The 25,177-nt window shown below is 57.8% G+C and overlaps 4 protein-coding genes across 9 annotated transcripts; 1 reads left to right on the top strand and 3 right to left on the bottom strand.

Moving 5' to 3' along the window:
* Positions 1-3,867: 3,867 nt before the first annotated feature.
* Positions 3,868-8,316, bottom strand: PRDX5 (peroxiredoxin 5). 3 transcript variants are annotated; one of them, XM_003909610.4, is made up of 6 exons: positions 8,017-8,316; positions 6,545-6,679; positions 5,645-5,776; positions 5,534-5,572; positions 5,369-5,430; positions 3,868-4,093 (listed from the first exon to the last, which is right to left on the bottom strand). In XM_003909610.4, the coding sequence occupies exons 1-6, from the start codon at positions 8,188-8,190 to the stop codon at positions 3,988-3,990; spliced, it is 648 nt and encodes a 215-aa protein (XP_003909659.1). In that variant the 5' UTR covers positions 8,191-8,316; the 3' UTR covers positions 3,868-3,987. The 3 variants fall into 3 exon arrangements, with proteins under 3 accessions (XP_003909659.1, XP_009183998.1, XP_009183999.1); XM_009185734.3 differs by lacking the exon at positions 5,645-5,776; XM_009185735.2 differs by lacking the exon at positions 6,545-6,679 and having other exon boundaries at positions 8,017-8,280.
* TRMT112 (tRNA methyltransferase subunit 11-2) lies at positions 7,773-9,857 on the top strand. The gene is made up of 5 exons (XM_009185733.4): positions 7,773-7,834; positions 8,736-8,964; positions 9,044-9,145; positions 9,261-9,350; positions 9,440-9,857. Exons 1-5 carry the CDS (start codon positions 7,812-7,814, stop codon positions 9,545-9,547), a joined length of 552 nt encoding a protein of 183 aa, XP_009183997.1. The 5' UTR covers positions 7,773-7,811; the 3' UTR covers positions 9,548-9,857.
* Positions 9,669-20,042, bottom strand: ESRRA (estrogen related receptor alpha). Of its 3 annotated transcripts, none has more exons than XM_003909632.4 (7): positions 19,831-20,042; positions 18,049-18,385; positions 12,321-12,437; positions 12,020-12,148; positions 11,498-11,665; positions 11,139-11,408; positions 9,669-10,702 (listed from the first exon to the last, which is right to left on the bottom strand). In XM_003909632.4, exons 2-7 carry the CDS (start codon positions 18,371-18,373, stop codon positions 10,443-10,445), a joined length of 1,269 nt encoding a protein of 422 aa, XP_003909681.2. In that variant the 5' UTR covers positions 18,374-18,385; positions 19,831-20,042; the 3' UTR covers positions 9,669-10,442. The 3 variants fall into 3 exon arrangements, with proteins under 3 accessions (XP_003909681.2, XP_009183995.1, XP_009183996.1); XM_009185731.4 differs by lacking the exon at positions 19,831-20,042 and adding an exon at positions 18,874-19,739; XM_009185732.4 differs by lacking the exon at positions 19,831-20,042 and adding an exon at positions 19,118-19,739.
* A 743-nt stretch (positions 20,043-20,785) lies between these two features.
* Positions 20,786-24,927, bottom strand: CATSPERZ (catsper channel auxiliary subunit zeta). Of its 2 annotated transcripts, none has more exons than XM_031653673.1 (5): positions 24,786-24,927; positions 24,225-24,555; positions 21,978-22,057; positions 21,648-21,758; positions 20,786-21,015 (listed from the first exon to the last, which is right to left on the bottom strand). In XM_031653673.1, exons 1-5 carry the CDS (start codon positions 24,804-24,806, stop codon positions 21,004-21,006), a joined length of 555 nt encoding a protein of 184 aa, XP_031509533.1. In that variant the 5' UTR covers positions 24,807-24,927; the 3' UTR covers positions 20,786-21,003. The 2 variants fall into 2 exon arrangements, with proteins under 2 accessions (XP_031509533.1, XP_003909658.1); XM_003909609.4 differs by having other exon boundaries at positions 21,692-21,758; positions 24,786-24,921.
* Between the last annotated feature and the right edge of the window lie 250 nt (positions 24,928-25,177).

The raw sequence follows: 25,177 nt of genomic DNA, 5'->3' as shown, positions 1-25,177 counted from the left end.
CGATCCTCCCGCCTCAGCCTCCTGAGTAGCCAGGACCACAGGTACGCACTACAACTTATTTATTTATTCATTTATTTAGTAGGGACGGTGTCTTGCTATGTTGTCCAAGCTGGTCTCAAACTGGCCTAAAGCAACGCTTCCACCTCAGCTGCCAGAGGAACTGGCATTATAGGCCTGAGCCACTGCAGCCAGCCAGTTTGTTATTTTAATGTAAATTCTCAATAAACAACTCAAGAACTCTCTTGTCCTTTTAAAATCCATTTCTACTGCTGCTAATCCGAGTGTATATTCAGGGCAACTTGCATGTGTGCTCCTGGGATGCAATCCTCAAGCTTGGCCCAAATAAAGTCTCTGCTGATATTAATTTTGCCTAGGCTTCTTCCTATGAGGTCAACACTCTTTTTTTTTTTCTTTTTTTTTGAGGCGGGTCTGGCTCTGTCACCAGACTGCAGGGTGCAGTGGCAGATCTCAGCTCACTGCAAGCTCCGCCTCCCTGGTTCAGCCATTTCTGTAGCCTCCCGGTAGCTGGGACTACGAAGCGCCCGCCAACTCACGCGGCTGGTTTTGTCTTTAGTAGAAGCCCGGGTTTCACCGTGTTAGCCAGGATGTGGTCTCGTACAAGCAGTCACCGTCTCGGCCTCAAGTACTAGAAATCGGAAAACTGACCAGCTGGCAAGTTAATGCAAAGGCTCATGTGGGGGTCTGTTCAGCTGCGTTTCAAAGGGACTTTAGACCCAGGAAGGCCCAGAACCACTGATGCTGAGTAACACCCTTGGCCTTCTGGGTCTGAGTTGCTATGGCCTTGGGCATGCCAGGACAGGCAAGTGAGTTTCACTGGGGCATGTGCTGGGTGGATGTTTCAGGTTCTTTTCTTTTTTTTTTTTTTCTCCGAGACAGAGTCTTGCTCTGTCTCCCAGGCTGGCATGCAGTGGCGCAATCTTGGCTCACTGCAACTTCCACTTCCCAGGTTCAAGCAATTATCCTGCCTCAGCCTCCCTCTTCAGTAGCCAGGATTATAGACATGCATCACCATGCCCGGGTAATTTTTGTATTTTTAGTAGAGATGGGATTTCACCATGTTGGACAGGCTGGTCTTGAACTCCTGACCTAAAATGATCCACCCGCCTTGATCCCAAAGTGCTGGGATTACAGGTGTAAGCCACCGTGCCTGGCCTATTATGTTTTTTTAACTTTGGTCTTTCGGCCACCAAGAGCCCAGGAAGGCCACACGCACAGCTCTGCCAGATGCAGCCCAGGTGTCCAGGGCTCTCTGGTCCAGGACACCATGGCCTGGTCTGCCCTTATCCCCAGGCCTGAAGCCGCACCTGTCCACCCTGGAGACAGCTATGCAAGATTCTCTTGCCAGGTGCTGTTTAATCTTGGGCCCTCCAGGGCCTGGAACAGCTCCCAGGGCCAGTCCTCCCTGCCCCCACCCAAGGACGTCCTCACCCCAGCAAGCTCAGCCGCATGCTCAGCAGTCAGGGCCACTGAGGCCACAGCCCCGCCGCGACCCACACCAGGCTGTCCTAGAGGGCCACCCCAGCCCTGGAAGCCCCCTCAACCCTTCCTAGAGGCCCAGCCAGTGGCAATGGACCCTGGAGGGGACACTTCCTCTAGAGGCCTTTCTTGGCCTCAGCCAGCCCAGATAAAAACCCAGGAGCAGAGGAAACAGAGGCAGCGGAGTGACAGAGATGGAGCTGGGCTTCCCCGATAGCAGGGAGCTGCCTGGGTAGCACGAGGCTGCAGGAACGAGGAACGGGGTGCACAGCCCGTGGGGTGGGCTATTTGCCACCACCGCCCCCTGTTTACTGATGGAGACACTCACTAGCTCACAGGCAGCTCCACGTCTGTTTTCTCATTTGTATGATGAGAGAGAATAAAGAGGTGGTATCAGGGAATGATAGGGGCTCTGTGCCATGCGTGTCCACGAGGACAACACTGTACCCCCGAGTTTAGCAGGAAAGGAGAGGCAGGCAGGTTACCAGGGTGGCTGGAGGTGCAGTCAGCCTCCTTCCCTGCCCCTACCCGGGACCCCTGAAGGGGTGGCAGGTTGTGGGAGAGAACCATGGTGACAGAGGTTGGTGGGCAGTGCGACTCGGGCAGGCTGGGCACCTGCAACCCTGGGCAGGGAGGCCAGCTCCCCTCCTACTGTCTGTTCTCACAGACGTGACCATAAGCACCCAGCCCCTCCACCTTCAGCAAGCGGCTGCCTGGATGCACCCTCCCTCCCAACACGTCCCCACCCCCACCTCCTGGGCATTGCTCTCATCATGGGTCCTGCTCTCTGCTGCCCACCTGGTGCCTCTCCCAGCCTCCCCGCTTGGGGGCTGCACCCGGTAGCCCATGGCCAAGGTGACTGTAGGGTGGAAGGCAAGCTGCTCGTCAGCTTCAGGGGCCCCACTGACCTCCAGGCATCCTCTCTTGTCCCCGACATTCCCCCTACTCCCACTACCCATCTTGCTGTGGCAGCATGGGACTGTCCCACCCTCCACCCCTAGGGCTATGGGGCTCACCCCTAGGATGACGGGACTCCCTCCGACTCCCACTTGAGGTGCCACTCCCACTGCCTCAAGGGTCATTTGCTCTGAGGCCCCGCTTTGACCTTCTCCCTGACCTCCCGAGTGTGGCCTGCCCGAGTCAGCAGTGGGGGCTGACCCCTGGGGACCACTAAGCACGAAGTGCCCGGGAGCCAGGTACTGATGTGGCTCACGGCAGGGCAGCTCCACACGGTGATGGAATCCGGACTCCCTGTAGGCGGCTGAGAGGCAGCAGCAGTCCATACCTCACTGACTCTTGTGAAGGCTGTTACGACACCTGGGGCGGGCAGGCAGCATCGCGCAGGGCACAGAGGCGCCCTAGACTCCATGCAGCGGGGCCTCACCATCACACATGTGGCTTTCCAGCACCAAGGGACAGAGGCCCAGGAGCAGGGCCTGCGATGGCAATGGCCCCCATCCCCACACCGTGCTGGCATCCCCGCTCAAGGCCCCTCATACCCAGCCACCACTGGTCAGACCTCACCAGCGTCTTCTCCCCTCCACAGCTCACCTAGACTCTTCCCCCAGGGAGCCCCCCTGGACTGAGCAAGTGCTGTGCCAGAGCCCCTCTCCCTGTTCATCAGACGGTCCTAAGGTGACCTGAGCTCTCCCTGGGATGAGGGTGCAGCCAGGAGGGGTTCAAGTTTGAAAGGATGGTGGGGCTGAGCCCCGGCAGGAATGCTGGGAGCCAGGGTTCCCACCATGGGGTTTCCAGACAAAATGGCATCAGTCAGCACCCAGAGAGCAGGTACAAAGGCCACACTGTGCGCCACGCGGCATAGGCCGGGCCTTGCCCTCTGTGCTGCCTCTGTGGGGACCGCTGCTTCCCTTCCTCTTCAGATTGCTGGCTCCTTCTCAGTGCTCAGTAACACCTCCCTCGAGGCCGGGTGCCGTGGCTCACACCTGTAATCCCAGAACTTTGGGAGGTGGAGGCGGGTGATCACCTGAGGTCAGGAGTTCGAGACCAGCCTGGCCAACATGGTAAAACCCTACGTCTACCAAAAATACAAAAACTTAGTCGGGCGTGGTGGCAGATACTGTAATCCCACCTACTGAGGAGTCTGAGGCAGGAAAATCGCTTGAACTTGGGAGGCGGAGGTTGTGGTAAGCCGAGATCATGCCACTGCACTCCAGCCTGGGTGACAGAGTGAAACTGTCTCAAAAAAAAAAAAAAAAAAAACCCTAGGCCCTCCCTAGCTTCCCCTTAATTAAGCCAGGACCCCCTACATTCTCCCTTTCAGCCCATCTGTACCCTCACCACTCTCACCCAGTCTGTGATGATGCCAGAATGCCTGGCACTCAGCAAAACAGCCATTCATAACCAAGGAGATGGACACAAACTGCAAGTGTTTATTGCAGAAATCTGGCCAAGATTCCAACTGCAGGGCCCCGGCACAGGGCTGGACAGGTGAGATAGGGAGAGGTGGAGGAAGCGATCTGGCCCAGGGCCTCAGAGCTGTGAGATGATGCTGGGTGCCAGACTGCAGGTGAGGCCTGTGCCATCTGGTTCCACATTCAGGGCCTTCACTATGCCATCCTGTACCACCATGGAGAACCTGCCGGAAAGAAGGGCCCAGCCAGCTGCCTCAGCCTGGACTTGGAGGCTGGGCATAGAGACAGGCGGTGAAGAGCCAGGGGCCCAAGAGAACTCCAGAGAGGACTCCCCGACAGAGGACTCTCCCACAGAGGACTCTCCCCCACAGAGGACTCTCCCCCACAGAGGACTGTCCCCACAGAGGACTCTCCCCCACAGAGGACTGTCCCCACAGAGGACTCTCCCACAGAGGACTGTCCCCACAGAGGACTCTCCCACAGAGGACTCTCCCACAGAGGACTCTCCCCCACAGAGGACTCTCTCCACAGAGGACTCTCCCCCACAGAGGACTCTCCCACAGAGGACTCTCCCCCACAGAGGACTCTCTCCACAGAGGACTCTCTCCACAGAGGACTCTCCCCACAGAGGACTCTCTACAGAGGACTCTCTCACGAGGACTCTCCCCACAGAGGGACTCTCCCGGGGCTCCTCCCCCACAGAAGGACTCTCTCACAGGACTCTCCCCCACAGAAGGACTCTCCCACAGAGGGACTGTCCCCACAGGGGACTCTCCCCACAGGGGACTCTCCCCACAGGGACTCTCCCACAGAGGACTCTCTCCTGAGAGGACTCTCTCCACAGAGGACTCTCCCCCCACCAGAGGACTTTCTCCCACAGGGACTCTCCCCACCAGAGGACTCTCCCCAAGGACTGTCCCCACAGAGGGACTCTCTCACAGAGGACTCTCTCACAGAGGACTCTACCCACAGGGGGACTCTCTCCACAGGGACTCTCTCTCCCTGGAGGACTCTCCCCACAGAGGACTCTCTCTCCCACAGGCGACTCTCCCCACAGGGGGACTCTGCAGAGGACTCTCTCCCTGGGGACTCTCCCCCGAGGACTCTCCCACAGAGGACTCTCCACAGGAACTCTCTCCCACAAGAGGACTCTCCCCAGAGGAGCTCTCCCACGGGGACTCTCTCCACAGAGGACTCTCCCCACAGAGGACTCTCCCCCTGAGGGACTCTCTCTCCCACCCGAGAGGGACTCTCCCCTGAGGGACTCTCCCCCACCAGGACTCTCCACGAAGGACTCTCCCCACGGGGGACTGTCCCCACAGGGACTCTCCCCCCACAGAGGGACTCTCCACAGGGACTCTCCCCACAGAGGGACTCTCTCACAGAAGGACTCTCTCCACAGGGACTCTCCCCCACAGGGACTCTCTCCACAGGGACTCTCTCCTCAGAGGACTCTCCCCACAGGGGACTCTCCCCCACAGAGGACTCTCCACTTTTACCTCTTGAGACGTCGATTCCCAAAGATGGACACTAATGAATCATCTAGTAATAAGTCTGTCTCCTAAGAAGAGACAGAGAAAAGTATCAGAAATCCCTGAAGAGACCAAGGGCCCCCACTGCTCCCCACACGACCATGTTCCTGTGGTGGTCAGGGGAACACTCACCTTCCCAAAGGCCCCAGTGGGATCAGCCAGGAGCCGAACCTGCAGAGAAAGTAAAGGTCACAAGAAGAATATCCTACCTGGCCCTGACTCCCTGCAGGCCCCACACCTCACCTTGCCTTCCACCTTGTGGGCTCGGCCCCACTCGCCAGTCACAAAGGCATCATTAACACTCAGACAGGCCAACACCTGGACTCCCTTGGCCTTCAGAGCCTCAGCCTGCTCCACAAACCCTGGTAGGTGGGTCTGGGGAAGGGGAACAAAGGGTTGGCAAAGTGATAACTGCATCTGCCCCCTAGCCCACCCTTCATCTCCAGGCGCTCCTCACTGCTCTGCCTCAACACCTTTGATCAGACAATGAGAGCTGTCTAAACCACTCTATTTCCTTTTTGCCTTGGCCACTAGGAAGCTCAGAATGAAACCTAATGCCTTATGGTCCAGACGTGAACTTTCCATGGGCAGAACTATGTCTTAGTTACCTGAGTTCCAAGCACCTTCCAAGGTGCCTGTCATTTAGCAGGACGAACAGGGGTGTTGGATTTAATTGCAATATGTTTTTCTTCAACATTCCTGGTACTGTTCCCTTTTTGCAGTCTCTATTTTTTTTTTTTTTTGAGACGTAGTCTCACTGTTTCGCCCAGGCTGGAGTGCAGTAGCACGATCTCCACTCACTGCAACCTCCGCCTCCTGGGTTCAAGCAATTCTCTGCCTCAGCCTCCCCAGTGGCTGGGATTACAGGCACTCACCACCACGCCTGGCTGATTTTTTTGTATTTTTAGTAGAGACAGGGTTTCATCATCTTGGCCAGGTTGCTTTTGAACTCCCAACCTCGTGACCCACCAGCCTTGGCCTCCCAAAGTGCTGGGATTACAGGCGTGAGCCACCGCGTCCAGCTCTACTTGTTTTCTGATGGCACTGAAATGCTTTTTAGGAGTCCTGTCAGGACTATGTGGAGGACTTAAGAACAACACAAGAGATCCCAGGTCCTGATCTTCAGAAGGGGAAGGGCCTCACCTTGGAACATCCAGGCGTGAAGGCCCCGGGAACTCCAAACAGCACACCCTTCTTGCCCTTGAACAGCTCTGCCAGGTTCACCTTGTTCCCTGGCTCCCCTTCAAACACCTCCACTGCAGGGATGGCATCTCCCACCTAGAGGGAAGGACTCCAAGGTAAGGGAGGTGAGGGAGCGGGGCAAACCATAGGCAGGAAGGTGAACAGAGCGCCTGGCAGCCGGGCCTTCAGGAGCCGGGGCTGAAACCCAGCAGGATGCTCCAGCCCTGTCAGAGTTTCCAAGGGCCCTCCCTGCCCGCTCACACCGGGTTACCCCATATCCTCTAGGTTTCAAGATGGCCCTGCTCCTTTTAAGGGGCCATTGGTGACAACAGAGAAAGGGAGGGAAGGCTTCCCCTAGTGTCACAAAGGGTTACATAACATGCTGTCTGTTACAGGAAAGGAGTGGGATAAAATGGGCAGGGGCTAGAGGGCTGTATTTGGGGGTGAGGAGGAGTCCCTGACAACATGGAGGGAGAGGATCTTGGCCAGGTCTAAGGGTCCCACCCTCAAGAGGAGGAAGAGGGAGGGCAGCGGCAGGTGGAACGTTGCGGGAGGTTGTCCAGGCCCCTACACCCAGGAGGGGTAGAACAAAAGAAGGAATCTCTTGAAGGGGAAGGATCCGCCCCTGGAGTATGTGAGGGCTTCATGGGGCCAGAGTGGGTAGGGAGAGAGAGTCTGAGGTGGTGGAGTCTCTGAGGAGCCCAAAGGTTGGCAGCAGGATGAAGTAGAAAGGGAATGGGGTCTCACAGGGTTTGGGAGGAGAAGGGGGAAGGTCCAGGACCCCGGGGACGGTTCCAGGAGGTGAGTGAAAGACGAGCAGAAAGGTGGGAATTCGCCATGGGAGGAGGGGAGGGCGGAGCGGGATGGGGGAAGCCCCGGCGGGGGCACTAAGGGACAGCTGTTTCAGAAGATACGGGAAATCAGGCCAGGAGCGGTGGCTCACACCTGTAATCCTAGCACTTCGGGAGGCCGAGGCGGGCGGTTCACCTGAGGTCAGGAGTTCCAGACCAGTCTGAACAACAGGGTGAAACCCCGTCCGTCTCTACTAAAAATACAGTGGCCGGCCGTGGTGGCTCCCACCTGTAGTCCCACCTACTCAGGAGGCTGAGGCAGTAGAATCGCTTCAACCCGGGAGGCGGAGATTGCAGTAAGCAGAGATTGCGACACTGCACTCCAGCCTGGGCGACACAGAGGGACTCCATCTCAAAAAAAAAAAAAAAAAGAAACAATGCCTCGGAACTGCCCCGGGAGGTGAGGTCCCCACGACTGGCGAGAAGGGTGGGCAGCCACGAGGGCCTTCTGAAGGGATGAGCGGGGCGGCCGGCGGGGAGGGGTCTGGCAGGCAGGAAATAAGGCGATATTCCCAGACCAGCGCGACGGGGGTTGGCATGGGGGTAGTGAGGGATGTCAGGCCCGGCCGGGCCAGCGGTCACCTTGATCGGGGCCATGGCTGCAGCGGCTCTGCTGAAACTGCGGACCCCGCCAGACGCCCACCCTCCTTCACTTCGCCGTCTTGCTGCTGCTGTCGCTGCCACAGACTGACCGGCGGCCCCACCGAGTATATAGCCCGCTGAGCGTCTCAGGACGCACACGCCGGCTAGTCCCATACCCGCCCTAAGACCACTTTCACTCCGCCCCCTAGCTGGGGCCACCGCAGCAGGCGGGGCACGGCTGGAGGCACTGCTGCGACACCCTGCGGAAGGCGGGCCTGGGCCGCCTCCACTGCGCAGGCGCGAGCGGCCACGCGTGTAACAGAGCTTCCGGGACCCTCGCCTTATTTGCATCGGGGGCTGGCTGGACAGCAGACGCAATTACAAATTGGGCAGAGCTTTCGGCAATGGGGCAGCTAATTTGCATATAAGAATGAGGTGCCGCTCGGCTTCCACGGGTCTAATTTACAGATAGGGCAGTATTTCTGCCCCTTAGCCGAAAGCGGGGTACAGAAGACGACGGTGTTAGGCGCCTGTGTAGGACTAAAACATGTTTGTTTTGCATTCAACGAGAGCCCCTGCATTGCAGCTATTTTGCATATGATTTGCATGTTACGACGGATTTGTGCCAAAAAAAAAAAGCTGGGCGTGCGCTGTAGGAACCTCCTGCTGCGACGCTTCCGGTAGTGGCGCGTGACCCGACAGGTCTTTCACCTACCTAGCTCGGCTCCCGCAAGCACGAGAATTTCCAGTAAGTTCGCCACTTCCGGTTCTCCTGGCCAGCCAATAGCATCGAGTGGAGCATCCCCGGAAGTGACGAAGCGGAGGACGCCCTCTTTCCGGTTCCGTCCTGACGAGAGCTTGTTCGGCGATATGAAACTGCTCACCCACAATCTGCTGAGCTCGCATGTGCGGGGGGTGGGCTCCCGTGGCTTCCCCCTGCGCCTCCAGGTACCACGGCGGGCTTCCCTTTTCGGGTGGGATGGTGGGCCGGGGTCCAGTGCTTGCCTAAACTCCTCCGCCCTGCCAGGCCACTGAGGTCCGTATCTGCCCTGTGGAGTTCAACCCCAACTTCGTGGCGCGTATGATACCTAAGGTGGAGTGGGCGGCGTTCCTGGAAGCGGCCGATAATGTGAGGATCCTTACCCCGCCCGAGCATATCCCGGGGAGTGCGGGGCGGGCACACCTCAGCCGGGCTGAGGCGGGAGTTCGGGATGCCCGGAGATAATTTCGCCTCTTGCCCACAGTTGAGCCTGATCCAGGTGCCTAAAGGGCCGGTTGAGGGATATGAGGAGAATGAAGAGTTTCTGAGGACCATGCACCATCTGCTGCTGGAGGTGAGAAGCGGCCCATCACTTGCTTCCTGGGCCACCTGCCTCCCTCACTGAGGCTGCCAGTGCTCAGCTCTGTCCCTCCCCGCCCGCAGGTGGAAGTGATAGAGGGCACCCTGCAGTGCCCGGAGTCTGGACGTATGTTCCCCATCAGCCGCGGGATCCCCAACATGCTGCTGAGTGAAGAGGAAACTGAGAGTTGATTGTGCCAGGCGCCAGTTTTTCTTGTTATGACTAATGTTTTTGTTGATGTATACCCTGTTTCCAAATTCTGCCGTGTATATCCCCAACCCTTGACCCAATGACACCAAACACACAGTGTTCTTGAGCTCGACATTATATATTTTTTTCTCGTTAAAGGTTCAAAACCAAAAGCGGTTTCTCTTTGCAGCAAATATACATTAAAATAGAGTCTCTGTACAGCCAAGGGCTCTGGGCCCTGGCTTGCCCCATGTCCCTGCGCCTCCCTGGCCAAACCCAAAAATAAATATAGTGTTATTGCTCTGCAGGGCATAGAGGCATTGCTCTCCTACCCCCTGAGGAGGCTGGGTGGGAGCTGATGGGGAAGCCCTGGCCACCCCAGGGGTCCAGGGGCTGGAGCCTGCTTGGAGTTATTGCTTCAAGGGGGGGCACTAATGCCCAATGCAAATGATGAGAGGAGGAGCGAAGGGGTATGGGCCTTTGCTCTCCAAGTCCCACTCTGCTCTGAAGAGGGGGTAGGATTAAGCAGCAGCAAAAGCATCACCCACTGGGAGACTGTGGCCTCCATCCCCTTCCCTCCCTGAGATAGGCTTCTGCCTCCCACACATCCCCTGCAGCCCCCTATGGCTTCCGCAAGGCCCCCTACACTCTGGGGGCACGTTATGGCTTGCAAGGGGCAGCACTGTGCCCAGAGCTTGGACACACGTTCCCAGCTTCTGACACCCCCTAGGAGGGGGGAGGGGAGGGCGTGGGGCCTGTTCCCAGGGGCTGATGGCATTGCCCTGGCCTTGCCAGCAGGCTGTGGCACTGCCCAGACCCCAGCTCCGCCCCAGCCCTTGGGGCTGACCCCATGCTAGGCAGGTCCTGCCAGAACCCCCACCAGGACCACCCCTTGCCTCAGTCCATCATGGCCTCGAGCATTTCCAAGAAGAGCTTGTGCATGGGCACCTTGCCTTCCAGCTTCACCCCATAGAAATGGGCCAGCACTTTGCCCGCTGTCTGGCGGAGGAGTGGTAGCGTGAGCAGCAGCCTGCCCGCCCTCCGCCGCTCAGCACCCCCTCCGGGGCCAGCCCGGCCGGCTTCGTACTCCAGCAGGGCCTCGTGCAGAGCTTCTCGCAGCTGCTCCACAGCCTCGGCATCTTCGATGTGCACAGAGTCTGCAAGAAGAGACGAGCATGGTATTGGCCTGGGCTATCTCTGGCAAGGGCACTCCCCACATCTTGAACACTGATGGATGGGGTCTAAGGAGGAGCCAAATGAGGATTTGTTGATTGGCTGATTGAGGGGCACCACTCACTGCTCCAGCACGTGGGCCAGGACCCCACCTTTTCTCCCTCAACTGTGGCCACCTTGTACCGTCCCCATCTTCCCTCCCACTAAACTTGACCTTTCTGCATTAGCATGGCACTAGGGCTCAAAATCCTGTGTGCAGTTTGGAGCCTGCACTTGGCTTCCTTTTTGAGTTTGAGCAAATCATTGTTCTTCCCTAAGCCTCAGTTTTCCTTATCTGCAAAATGGGACTGTGTCACCATCACTGAGTTAAAAACCTGAAGACCTTACGGAGACACCTGTCCGTGCCTGCTCCAGACTCACCTGAATTGGCAAGGGCCAGGGCCTTCAGTAGAACATACTCCTCTCGCTCCAGCCGTAGGGCCTGCAGCCGCCGCACCAGTTGCAGCAGGGCAGCCCCCAGTTCCCCTAGGCCAGCTGCCCGTGCCCCCTCTTCATCCAGGACTAAGTCCTCAGCAAAGGCTAGTTCATCCTGCAGTGGCAGTGAGCGCTGGGCCACACCCAGCACCAGCACCTCCATCCACACGCTCTGCAGTACTGACATCTGGTCAGACAGCGACAGCGATGAGAAACCTAGGGGGCAGTGGGGAGCGGGCCTGGCTGAGCAAGCGCACCAGAGCCGGGCCTGTTCAGGGCAGCCCCAGGTCACCTGGGCCCTTTACCTGGGATGCTCTTGGCCCAGCTGATGGTGACCACAATCTCTCGGTCAAAGAGGTCACAGAGGGTAGCCACGGCTGGGAGGTGCCCATCAGGGCCCGCGGGGTCGGGCATGGCATAGAGCTTCTCAGGCTCAACCACCAGCAGATGAGACACCAGTGCATTCACTGGGGCTGCGGTGACAATTAGAGGACAAGAGTCAAGCCTCAAGGGGTCAAGCATCTTCCCAGAGTCGCTCCCCCTGTGGCCTTCCTCAGTAGCAGCTGGCCAGCGACTTCCCTCCGGGAAGAGCGCGGTCTCCCAGGGAAAGCCCGTGTGTTTGTGGACAGGCTGTGAGTGTTGGAAAATCGTCCCTGTTCCCCGTCCTACTACTTTTCCCAATGCAGGGAAAGGCATTTTCACATGTCTTGGGGAAATGAGTGAGTGAAGAGACGAAGGGGAAATACAGGTCCCAGTGCCAAAGGTTAACTATGATGCCACACATAAGCCTCCCGTGTCCTAGTCCCAGGGACCCACAGTGCTCTCACCTGTCTTCCGGGGGCCGCCAGCGACTGCCAGGGGCCCAGCAGGGAAGGGGCCCGGGAAGGGCAGTGGGTCCACCTCTGGTCGCCGCTTGTACTTCTGCCGCCCACCCCGGACACGGTCCAGGCGCACTCCTTGAATTGTAGGACAGATAGGACTGTGACTGCGGTGCTGTGGGCGGGGTGGGGCTTGCTCTCCAGAGTTGTCCTCCCCCAGTCCACTCACCAGAACTCCCAGGCCTCGTGCCCATCCGGCCCGGGCCCCCCCACTCCCCCAGCCCTCGCCCAGCCCCTGCCCAGCGCTCACCCTCCTTGAGCATGCCCACCCGCAGGCACTTGGTGAAGCGACAGGCCTGGCAGGCCTTGCGTCTCCGCTTGGTGATCTCACACTCGTTGGAGGCCGGACAGCTGTACTCGATGCTCCCTGCCAAGAAGAGGCAGGGCTCCAGAGGCAGCCTCCCAGGGTGGGGAGGGGACCCAGCTGACAGGAGAACCCTGACTCTCCCCGGGCAAACACAGGTCTGGGGGTACGGGGAGGAAAGGGAGAGCAGGCAGCCATGAGCGGGCAGGGAGGGGAATGGTTGCTGGGCGGGGAGACCCTGCCTGGATGAGGGAGGAGCTGGAACAGGCAGAGGGGCTGCATCTCGGCCCCAAGCCTCATCTCTGGCCCACAGCCCTCATCTGCTGATGAGGCCACAAAGACCTCTGCGTTGCTAAATCCAGTTGTCAATTCTCAGTCCTCATGTTACTTGGCCTAAAAGAAGGATCTAAGGCCGTTGATCACTTTCTGCTCCTAGAAACACTTAAACACTTTCTTCTTTTGCTTCTAGGACACCATACACTGTGGTTTTCCTCCCACCACACCAGCCACTTTGTGGTTTCTGTGCATCTTCCCAAGCTCTTCCATCCAGACTGCCAGGGTTGTCCTTGGAGTTCATCTCCAATCCTATGGCGATCTTCTCCAGCTGTGGGGCTCTCATGTTTCTATCTCTAGCCTGGACCTGCTGTGAGCTCCAGACCCATCTCTCCAGCTGCCTCCTCGACATCCTGCATGTCTAGAAGGCATCTCAGACTGAACACAGCCTACGTGGACTCCACGTGTTCACTTGCCCAAAAAGAAACCTGGGCAGAATCTCTGGTTCCTCTCACACCCCACATCCAAGCCACCGACACATTCTGGTGGGCTTTACCTCCCCCTAGGTCCAGAATCCACCTCCTGCTCCTGGCAACTACTTCCACCTTTGACCCGATAGTCACTGTCACCCCACCCCTCGCTGGCCTCCTGCTCTATCCCTGCTTGCTCCAGTCTGTTCTCAACACAGCAGCCAAGAGGGTTCTATTAAGCCTCCATCACATCCTGTACCTCCTCTTCTCAAAACCCTCCAGGGATTTCCCTTCTCTGAGTCCAAGCCAAAGCAAACCCACGTCCTCCCAGGCCTATGCCCCTGCTCCTTGCCACCTTTTGACCTCTGCTCCTTGCTCTCGCCTCCTCCATGTTCCTCCAACAGGCCCTGCCTGGAGCTCTGGTCCTGAAGTTCACACAGGCTCCCTCACCTCCCTCTGCTCACTGTCACTTTGGAGGTCCTCAGCACTAGTAACGTGGTGCTGGCGGTCCTCCCGGCCTCACAGGGCGTCACAAGGACCAAATGACACAGCTAGACAGCAGGCCAGCAGCGCATTTCTCCTCGCAGTGCGTTTTCTCCTACCCCCTACTTGGGCTTCTACACTCAGCTCAAGACACCATGGCCGGGCGCAGTGGCTCACACCTGTAATCCCAGCACTTTGGGAGGCCAAGGCAGTCGGATCACCTGAGGTCAGGAGTTCGAGACCAGCCTGGCCAACATGGTAAAACCCCGTCTCTACTAAAAGTACAAAAATTAGCCTGGCATGGTAGTGGGCGCCTGTAATCCCAGCTACTCAAGAGGCTGAGGCAGGAGAATCGCTTGAATCTGGGAGGCAGAGGTTACAGTGAGCCAAGATCATGCCACTGCACTCCAGCCTGGGTGACACAGCGAGATTCCATCTCAGAAAAAAAAAACTAGCTGGGCATGGTGGTGCATGTCTGTAATCCCAGTTACTCGGGAGGCTGAGGCAGGAGAATTGCTTGAACCTGGGAGGTGGAGGGCGCAGTGAGCTGAGATCGTGCCATTGCACTCCAGCCTGGGCAACCAGAGCAAAACTCTGTCTCAAAAAAAAGGCCGGGCGCAGCGGCTTACGCTTATAATCCCAGCACTTGGGGAGGCCAAGTCAGGCAGATCACAAAGTCAGGAGTTCGAGACCAGCCTGACCAACGTGTCTACTAAAAATACAAAAATTAGCTGGGCGTGGTGGCGTGTGCTTGTAGTCCCAGCTACTTGGGAGGCTGAGGCAGAAGAATCGCTTGAACCTGGGAGGCAGAGGTTGCAGTGAGCTGACATCGCACCACTGCACTCCAGCCTGGGCAACAGAGCGAGACTCCGTCTAAAAAAAAAAAAAAAAAGAGGCCGGGCGCGGTGGCTCACGCCTGTAATCCCAGCACTTTGGGAGGCCGAGGTGGGTGGATCACGAGGTCAGGAGATCAGACCATCCTGGCTAACATGGTGAAACCCCGTCTCTACTAAAAATACACGAAAATTAGCCAGGCGTGGTGGTGGGCGCCTGTAGTCCCAGTTACTCCAGGAGTATGAGTCAGGAGAATGGCGTGAACCTGGGGGGCGGAGCTTGCAGTGAGCCGAGATCACGCCACTGGACTCCAGCCTGGGCGACAGAGCGAGACTTCGTCTCAGAAAAAAAAAAAAAAAAGACAAGCCCTCTGGAGCCTCAGAACCAGCAACTCCCTTTCCTGCACATACCACAGCTGTAATAAGACAAGTCTGTGCCACTCACTGTTGCCCAGCTCTCCCCTCTGCCAGGAGGAAAAGTGCCTGAGGGCAGAAACAGCCTTGCTTCAGCCCCAGCTGTGTCCCCAAGGCCTGGAACACTGGCCAGGACAGAAAAGCATAGGTCTGTGCCGAGCAGGGACTCTGGCTACCACATACCTTTATGACCTTGGGCAAGTCCCATACCTAACCCCTTGAACCCTCAGTTTCCCAGCTGTAAAAGTGCCCCGAATTAAAGGGGATAATGTGGGCAAAACATCTAGCATGGTTCATAACACCTAAGTGCTCAATATACAATTCCTGTTCACAGCCAGCACGCAATAAATATTTGTCAAGAGTCAACATACAGTGAGGGGCCCCAGGGTAGGTAGGAGACATCTGCACCCTGGCCTGCTGGCTCACTGGTCTTCAGAGCGGGAAGGGTGCACAAAGTTTTAGATCAGTGAATTTTGGCCAAGTTAAAACTTGCTGGATTGGCTGGGCCCAGTGGCTCACACCTATAATCCCAGCACTTTTGGAGTGTGAGGAGGACAGATCACCTGAGGGCAGGAGTTTGAGACCAGCTTGGCCAACATGGTGAAACCCCATCCCTACTAAAAACACAAAAATTAGCCGGGCATGGTGGCAGGTGCCTGTAATCCCAGCTACTTCGGAGACTGAGGCAGGCGAATGGCTTGAAGCCGGGAGGCAGAGGTTGCAGTGAGCCACGACCGCAGGCACTCCAGCCTGGACAAGAGCAAAACTCCATCTCAAATTAAAAAAAAAAAAAAAAAACTTGCTGGAATGTCACAATCAGTCATTTGGCGTCTGTCCAAAGTTTCGTGTTACTAGTAATAAGCAGAGGCAGCAGTCTAACATTGAAGAGCTCAGCTCTGGACCTATACTGACCCAAGTTCAAATCCTGGTTCTGCCATTTCCTAGTTGTGAGACTTCAACAAAGTTTCAAATGCCTCTCTTAGTCTCACTTATAACAGTACTGACACCTTAGAGGGTTGCTATGGGGACTAACTGAGATCATAAAAGAACACAGTACCTAGCACAAGGTAAGCACTCAAGACATTTTTTTTTTTGAGACGGACTCTCACCCTGTCGCCCAGGCTGGGAGTGCAGTGACACGATCTTGGCTCACTCCAACCTCCGCCTCCTGGGTTCCAGCGATTATCCTGCCTCAGCCTCCTGAGTAGCTGGGACTACAGGTACCCACCACCACGCCTGGCTAATTTTTGTATTTTTAGTAGAGACAGGGTTTCACCATGTTGGCCAGGCTGGTCTCAAACTCCCGACCTTATTATCCTCCCATCTCAGCCTCTGAAAGTGCTGGGATTAAAGGTGGGAGCCACCATGCCTGGCCTTTGTTTTTTTTTTAATTATACGTATTATGGCCCCCAAAGTAACCAATGGTTACATAAAAGCAGAAATAATGGAAATAATAGGCGCTTCCCAGGCAATGTTTACGTCAGCATCTTGCTCATTCCCCCGAATTCTGATAAGCTTTCCTGAGTGAGAAAAAAATTAGTGACTTTTAAGAGCAGAGATGCCTGTCTTTTTTTTTCTTTTTTGAGACGTGAGTCTCACTCTGTTGCCCAGGCTAGAGTGCTGTGGCACAATCTCAGCTCACTGCAACCTCTGCCTCCCAGGTTCAAGCGATTCTCCCGCCTCAGCCTCCCAAGTAGCTGGGATTACAGGCACTCACCACCACACCCGGCTAATTTTTGTATTTTTAGTAGAGACGGGGTTTCACCATGTTGGTCAGACTGGTCTCGAACTCCTGACCTCGTGATCTGCCCGCCTTGGCCTCCCAAAGTGCTGGAAGTGCTGGGATTACAGACCATGAGCCACCAAGCCCAACTTTTTTTTTTTTTTCGAGACGGAATCTCGCTCTGTCACCCAGGCTGGAGTGCAGTGGTGTGATCTCGGCTCACTGCAACCTCCGCCTCCTGGGTTCAAGCAATTCTCCTGCCTCAGCCTCTCAAGTAGCTGGGATTACAGGTGGGAGCCACCATGCCTAGCTAATTTTTTGCATTTTTAGTAGAGATGGGGTTTCACCATGCTGGCCAGGCTGGTCTCAATCTCCTGACCTCAGGTGATCCACCCACCTTGGCCTCCCAAAGTGCTGGGATTATAGGTGTGAGCAACCATGTCCAGCCTCGCCTCTTAGTCTTTTTAAAGTTGGGTGCTAAACTATGATGTAGTCCCTCTCAAGCACTGATAAAAATCTGCCTTGTTTTGGGAGGCCAAGGTAGGTGGATCATTTGAGGTCAGGAGTTCAAGACCAGCCTGGCCAACATAGTTAAACGTTGTCTCTCCTAAAAATACAAAAATTGGCCAGGCGCGGTGGCTCACGTCTGTAATCCCAGCACTTTGGGAGGCCAAGGCAGGCGGATCACAAGGTCAGGAGATCGAGACCATCCTGGCTAACATAGTGAAACCCTATGTCTACTACAAATACAAAAAAAAAAAATTAGCCGGGCATGGTGGTGGGCGCCTGTAGTCCCAGCTACTCGGGAGGCTGAGGCAGGAGAATGGCATGAACCCAGGAGGCAGAGCTTGCAGTGAGCCGAGATTGCGACACTGCACTCCAGCCTGGGTGACAGAGCAAGACTGTGTCTCAAAAAAAAAAAAAGTACAAAAATTAGCTGGGCGTGGTGGTGCACACCTGTACTACCAGCTACTCAGGAGGCTGAGGCAGAAGAATCTCTTGAACCCAGAGGCAGAGGTTGCAGTGAGCAGAGATCGTGCCACTGCACTCTAGCCTAAGCAACAGAGTGAGACTCTGTCTAAAAAAAAAAAAAAAAGAAATTTAAAATCTGCCTTGTGTTGGTGCTGCTTTGGGAAAATTAAGAAAAAGGGGACATGTTCTATGCTGGGGAGAGGTCAAAAGCTGCCAGAAGCAAGAACAAAGCTTAGGAACAGAGGCTGCCTTGGACTCTTTCAGAGCCACTGTAGAAGGTGCTGGGCCTAGAGTACCCAGGTGGTACCCTGAGCTCACTCACATCCACTGCAATGCATCAGTACACCCAGTGCGTTTACCATACTTCTCAGGGAAAGGGTGTCTCTGGGAGGTAGAGACCCTGGAAACACCAGATTGCCAGCCTCAAGCGGTGCCACAGCCATCTGGGGGCCTATTGCACCCAGAGGGTGCAGGGCAAAGGGCAGGGGAGTGGGCTGGGGGCTCACCCTGGATGGTCCTCTTGAAGAAGGCTTTGCAGGCCTCACAGGATGCCACACCATAGTGATAGCCAGAGGCCACGTCCCCACAGACCAGGCAGAGGCGCTTGGGCAGGGAGCTGAGCACCAGCTTCCCACCGCCCTGCTCGCCAGGCCCAGCCCCCTCCCCATCCTCCTCTTCCTTATGGCCTGGGAGGCAGCGGGTGGGAGCTGGACCAGGGGCCAGTGCCACAGGAGGCTCGGTCTCCGTCTCTGAAGAACCCTTTGGACTGTCAGGGCTGGCCGGCTCTGCCTTGATGTAGAGAGGCTCAATGCCCACCACCTGGCTGGACATGGTGCTGGTCACCTGCAGGGAGAGACCCGTGGGTTCGTAGGGAGGCACTGGGATGGGGGATGGGAGACACCCTGCCACACGGGTTGCCCAACCTCGGGCCTAGGGCCAGGCTTCCAGGCCCAGCAAGGGGGGAGGAATGGGGGCAGAGTCCAAGGAAGGACTGCCCAGTAACACTGCCCCCCTCCCAGCTGTTGCCATGGAAACAGAGTCTTCAGGGCCAGTAACTGACAGCTGGTCTCTCCCTTGGGAACCTGGGGGAGGCTTAGAAAGGCCCTACTCCCACCCAGTCCAGGGAGCAGGGTAACCGTAGCCCCCAGGCAACCTTCAACCCCACCTGGAATCCCTAGACAGGGGCAGGATACTTCCCAGTTTTCTCCAGATGTTGGGGGGACCTCTGAGACCCTGCCCTCATGTGGATATTCTGCATTGGAGAGCGTGCACTGAAGCCCAGACCCAAGGCCAGTGGACGTGCTCACACCGAGTTCACACACTCCACTCACCGAGGTGCTCAGGGGCCCCACAAGCCCACGCAGGCTCGCTCTCTGCTGGGGGTTTTCACATTCGCACCGGCCTTCCCAAACCCGTGCTCACTCCTGCTCACACCTGTGCTCACATACTTCTCCTGGAGCGCACACCCCATCTGCGAACTCAATCAAGGCTCATGATCACACACACTCTCACTAGGTCCCCACATCCACAAGCACAGGCACGGACTCATGAAAACACCTCCAGAGCTTTTCACACCTGACACGCGGCTGCCCTCCTGCCCCAGCATGCCGATTCCAGGCACACGGCGGGTGCCGCTCCACCTCCTCGAGACCGGCCTGCAGGTCCACTCTTATACTCCCGCTGTCGCAGAGGCCGCCACCTCCCGGGGCGCCGCGTACCACCCCCCCAACCTGCGCACACCTTTGGGAAGTTGCCTAAAGTTGCTATGCCTCCCCACCCCGCCCGCGGGAGACCTCTACCAGGTTATCAGGAAGTAAGTGGGGAGAGCCAAGGAGGAGGAAGTTCTCCCCTGCCGGTGCGATGACCTTTGACCCAGAGAGGAGGGTGGCCCCAGGCCCCTTCGAGCGCCCCCACGTGGTCTTCAGAGCCCCTTCCCCGACACAGAGCCCTCCCCGTCTTCCACCCGGGCCAGCCCCAGGGACTTCGTCAAGTGGGGGATTGAACCCTGCCCCGGGGCGGGCCGGATCGGAGGCCCAACCCTGACCCGGGTCAGGACCCGTAGCCAGAGCCAGATCCTGCCCCAGGCCGGCCCACCAGGACTCAGACGCCGGATCCCGCTTGAACCCTGACCAGTCCGACCGTCGACTGGGTCCCAACCATGGCCCGGACTGGCCCCAGAGCTGGACCCCGCCTGCAGCCCGCCCCGCCCGCCTCCCTGCCGCGCTCGCACATGGCCCCCGCGCCCCGCCCGCCCACCCCCGCGGCAGCGCTCCCCTCCGCCCCCGGACCTGGGGCTCCGACAGGGCGTTCGGGCAGGCATGGGGGCCGAGCGGCCCGGAGTGCCGGGGTGAGCCGGGGGCCGCGGGCGGCCCCTCCTCCGCCGCCTCCTCGGGCCGTGCCGCCCCACCGCGCCGCGTCCCCTCACTCGGCGGCGCCGCCGGCTGCTTGTAGGACACAAAAGGACATCGCGGCCGCTTCCTACTCCGCTTCCTCCAGCTGACAGCGGGGGCGGGGCCGGCCGTGCGCATGCAAAACAGGGGGCGGGGCCCGGGGTCCTATGCTAATCAGACCAGCGGGGCGGGCGGCGCCTGCGCGCCCGTACGAGTCGGGGCGGAGCCGGCAGCGCCAGTGGGCGGGCCTTCGCGCAAGTCCCGCCCCGCAGCCTGCCGAGCCACTGCGGCGCACATGCGTACGCGGCCCCTGGGAGGGGCGGGGCCGGAGACGCGGAGGGTTGGGGGATTAGAGTCGGGAGCTAGTGGGGCCAGAAGCGCGCTTTCGTAACGGAGGAGGTGGGGCGCGCTGCGCGCGCGAGGAGTGGGAGAGGCTGTGCAGGCTGCAACCGCCGAGCCGAGAGACCACTTACATATGAAAACGCAAGGGCGGGACGGGTGGAGAGGCTGGACCTGCTACCTATGCTTGAGGGGCGGAGCCTAGCGCGCCGTCGCGAAGGGGGAGGTGCTGCCCCCTTCCCCCTTCTCTCTTCCCCCTAGCCACTTCCCCCAAAGCGACACCAACTGGGCACTCGAACCATAGACCCAGTATCCCCACAGAGCTGCGGAACTCGGGGTGGGTGAAGCCGACTTAAAACATGCAAGAAGCCCTGGATTGCGAGTCCCGGAAGGTAGGGCCGATAGGGCCCGGACGGAGAAAGCTCAAGGTCACTGCGGTGACCGAATGAAGGTCACGGGGAAGGGCGGGGCCACGTGCGTCCGCCTCACGCGGGCTGCCATGCACTGACTCACGGACCATGCATAGACTCTTTTATTTCTTTAGGACTCAAATTCCACTCGGATGGGTTCGGGCTTGGGTCTGGGGACCGGGCAGGCACAGGGCTGGTTCGGGTCGCTGCTCGAGCCCAAGGTGGCGTTTTTAATTCACGTACAGCCTCTTGCTCCGGCGCTTCTTGAGCCCCTCGATGTATCGCTGCAGCTCCTTAGTTAGGAAGTGGTCCCTGCCGATCCCTAACTGGTAGCCTAGGAGGAGGGCAGAGCTCGGCTCAGGGCAGTGAGCAACCGAAAGGCCTCCCCACCAGCGGGCGCCCCATATGTAGTTCGAGGAACCGCAGATGATTCGCGGTAGCAGCAGCGCAGGGCACTCAGGTCTCTGTTAGCCTGGGGAACTTTGCATCTCTAAGGGTGCTGAGTGTTAAGGTCAAGGCTAGGGAAGCCGTTGCAGGCCTGAACTAGGGCAGTGGTAGCGAGCAGTTTGGCCACCTTCTGGACCAGCCACCCGCTCTAAGCCATCAGCCGGCCCTTTATCACCACTGGGCTTTCCTACCCCAGCAGCAGAAATTCACCCACATAATCCACTGTCCAAAGGCTCCCCAACCAGAGGGAGTCGAGGCCACACCAAGGCGGTTATCCCACTGGGCAGGTGGAGAAACAGCCACAGAAAAGCCTCCCTCAGCTAGAGAGGGCCTGCACTCAGCCTGGAGCCCAGGCCTCTGCCCATCACCACATGTCCCCCACTGGTTCTTCCTGTGCCCAGTCCCTCAGCTTTTAACTTTTATGGGGCCCTTGGAATACTTGTGAGTGCCAAGGGCATCTGACAAGACATAAGGCACCCTGAAACCCCAACCCTTGGGCCCCAGCCCTGCAAAATCCACCAGAATCTGTCGTGGTAGCTCTTGGGGGTTGGCGGGGAGCTCACTCCGGAGGGCTTTGGTGAGGATTTCCAGAGCTTCATTCTCCATGAGTTCCATCAGGGGCAGCGGCAGCTGGAGAAGCAGCAAGAGGCTTAGGCGTCCAGGGGACTTCATCCCTGCCCACAGCTGAAATGCCCCCACCTGCTCCCTGTGGCCCCCAAACCCCCAACCAGCCTGCCTGCCCGCCCCTCCACCCTGCCAACCACCCCCAACTTTCATGTCCTATCAGCAACCCCCAACTTGCCTATCCCCTACCCCACTGAAATTCCCAGTCTCCCCAGCCCCTCAAACCCTGCTCTGCTGCTCTGCCCAGTAGGCTCGATGGGGCGTGTGCTTCGCAATATTGAGCGATGACATTGAGGAAGACTTTTCTGGGAGAAGAGAAAAAAGGGTCAGTCATCTGCAGACTCCTGGGCCTTCCCTGGGGCAGAGGAGATGGGTAGGCACCTTGTGAGAGGGAATGGCCTTCAGAGACCAGCTCCTGGTGCAACCGAAAGGTCTCCCCACCAGCGGGCGCCACATATGTGGGGTCAGCATGGGACAGAGGTTACAACCCTGGGCTTTAGAGCCCCACCCACCTGGTTCCAGTTCTGACTGCCCCACAGTGTGACACTTAGGACTAGTGACTGACACTCTCTGACCCTCAAGTTCTTCATCAGTAAAATGGGGTAATAAAAATAGCTCTTGGCTGAGTGGTGGGTCATGCCTGTAATCCCAAAACTTTGGGAGGCCAAGGTGGGCAGATCACAAGGTCAGGAGTTTAAGACCAGCCAGGCCAATCTGGTGAAACACCATCTCTATTAAAAATACAAAAATTAGCTGGGCATAGTGGCAGGCGCCTGTAATCCCAGCTACTCAGGAGGCTGAGGCAGGAGAATTGCTTGAACCGGGGAGGCGGAAGTTGCAGTAAGCCGAGATCACGCCATTGCACTCCAGCAAGGGCAACAGAGTGAGACCCAACTCAAAAAAAAAAAAAAAGAAAAGAAAATAGCTCTTTAGGCCGGGCGCGGTGGCTCAAGCCTGTAATCCCAGCACTTTGGGAGGCCGAGACGGGTGGATCACGAGGTCAGGAGATCGAGACCATCCTGGCTAACACGGTGAAACCCCGTCTTTACTAAGAAATACAAAAAACTAGCCGGGCGAGGTGGCGGGCGCCTGTAGTCCCAGCTACTCGGGAGGCTGAGGCCGGAGAATGGCGTGAACCCGGGAGGCGGAGCTTGCAGTGAGCTGAGATCCGGCCACTGCACTCCAGCCTGGGCGACAGAGTGAGACTCCGTCTCAAAAAAAAAAAAAAGAAAGAAAATAGCTCTTTATGCAGGTTGTGAAGTTTGAAGGTGACAATCCGGGGGAAGCCCCGTGCCTGGCACACAGCAAGTGCTCAATATGTGACCATTGTTATACTGTTATTGGTTCTGACTCTGATGAAGTGGTTTGAGGGGGTGCCAGACAGTGTCCAGCGTGTAGTAGAGGCTTAGAAATTGTAACCAGCAACTGACGAATGGAAAGACATACACCTCCTCAACCAGCGCAAATCATAAGACAAGGCGGGATGATTCCATTAAAAACGCAGGTCTTGCTGGGCACGGTGGCTCACACTCGTAATCCCAATACTTTGGGAATCCGAGGCAGGAGAATCACTTGAGCCCAGGAGTTTGAGACCAGCCAGGGCAACATGGCGAAATTTTCTCTACAAAAAAATAAAAAATTAGCTGAGCAGGGTGGTGCCGGCCTGTCCTCCCAGCTCAGGGTAGTGGGGGTGGCTGAGGTTGGAGGATCCCTTGAGCCTAGGAGTTTGAGGCTGCAGTGAGCTATGATCACAACACTGCACTCCAGTCTGGGCGACAAAGCAGGACGCCGTCTCTAAAAAACAAACAAAGGCCGGGTGCAGTGACTCAAGCCTGTAATTCCAGCACTTTGGGAGGCCGAGGCTGGCGGATCACTTGAAGTCAGGAGTTTGAGACCAGCCTGGCCAACATGGTGAAACTTCGTCTCTACTAAAAATACAAAAATTAGCCGCACGTGGTGGCGCACGCCTGTAATCGCAGCTATTCGGGAGGCGGCGGTTGCAGTAAGCAGAGATCGTGCCATTGCACTCCAGTCTGGGGGACACAGCGAGACTCCGTCTCAAAAAAAAAGAAAAAAAGGCGGGAGGCGGGAGGATCACTTGAACTGCAGTGAGCTATAATCGCACCACTGCACTCCATCCAGCCTGGGCGACAGAGCGAGATCCTGTCTCCAAAACAAAACAAGAAAACCCCGCAGGTCCTACCGCGGGATCTTTGCGCAATTTATTTGGTGCGTCCTTCGCCGGACTCTGCGCGCCACGACTGAAAGGCCTGTTACAATGCCTGCCCGGGAGGGGGCGCTCCAAGAATGCTGGCGGATTTAAAGGGCGAAAGATTCGCGCTGGCGCCTCTCCCAGGGAATCCTAGAAACTTGGATCCCATCAGCTTCCCCCCATTTTACAGCTCCAGAAATTGAGTCCCCGGCTAGCTTATTGCCCCGCGGGCGCCCACGGCCTGGCGAGGCCACACTGACCGGCCTCGATCTGGGATGCGGTGTCCTTCTCCCCCGGATTGATTTCCATGGAGCTGCCGCGGTGCAACTCTAGCTCCACCAGCGCGTGCTCGTCCATTTCCTCCGGCTTGTGGCTGGCCTTGTCCCCTTCGTCCAACGAGCGGCTCCCCGGGCTGTACCACCCGCGGGTCTTGCTAATGCTGCGGCCCTCGGCGTCGAAGCCCTCGCAGACCTCGGACAGCGGCATGTTCAGCTGTGCCTGGGACAGCGTGGTCGTGGTCCACAGGTCCCGAATGTCGCTGTGCACGCTCTCCTTGTCCGAGTCATGGCGGTCGGAAGACTTGAGCGACACCTGTGGGCCACATACAAGGAGGGAGCCAAGGGTCGCGGGTGGCTGGAGCCGGAAGGAAGAGCAGGCTGGGGATCTGAGCCGGGTCCGGGCGGGGATCCCGTAGAGCGTGGGGTTGGTTGGGTGGGGGCTGCGGGAAGCCAAGGCTGAGTAAGAAATCGCGCCGGGGACCCGAGTCGGACCAAAGGTGGGTTGGGAGCGGACAGAGTAAGGGGTCCGGGGAGAGGTCTTACTTTCGAAGGCTTTTCCTCCATGGTTCTGCCCCAACGGACCCGGACGCCACAGGCCTCAGGACGAGAAGGGGGTCAACGCTCCAGAAAGGGGGCGGGGCAGGGCCTCTCGCGCCGGGAGAGTTCAAACGACAGCCCGCCACGCGAGATGCCATCCTCTCTCCCCTGCCTCTCCACCCCCGCACCCCACCCCCCAAAGTGTGTGCAGAGGCTGGAGACGCACAGCCCATCCCGGCTGATCCCCACGCCGGACCCTACCCAGCAGCCTCCAGGCAGAGACGCGGGCCTGAGCCCAGCCGAGAGGGCGGAGAATTGACCGACCTGGGTGCCCGGGGACCCTCGGCCCGGGGGCCACGGGAGGCCAGATGTGCCCCCACGGTGGCCCGAGGAAAGCA

Source organism: Papio anubis, chromosome 12 (assembly GCF_008728515.1).
Source record: "Papio anubis isolate 15944 chromosome 12, Panubis1.0, whole genome shotgun sequence".
NCBI lineage: Eukaryota > Metazoa > Chordata > Mammalia > Primates > Cercopithecidae > Papio > Papio anubis.
This window is presented reverse-complemented; position numbering and strand designations above follow the sequence as displayed.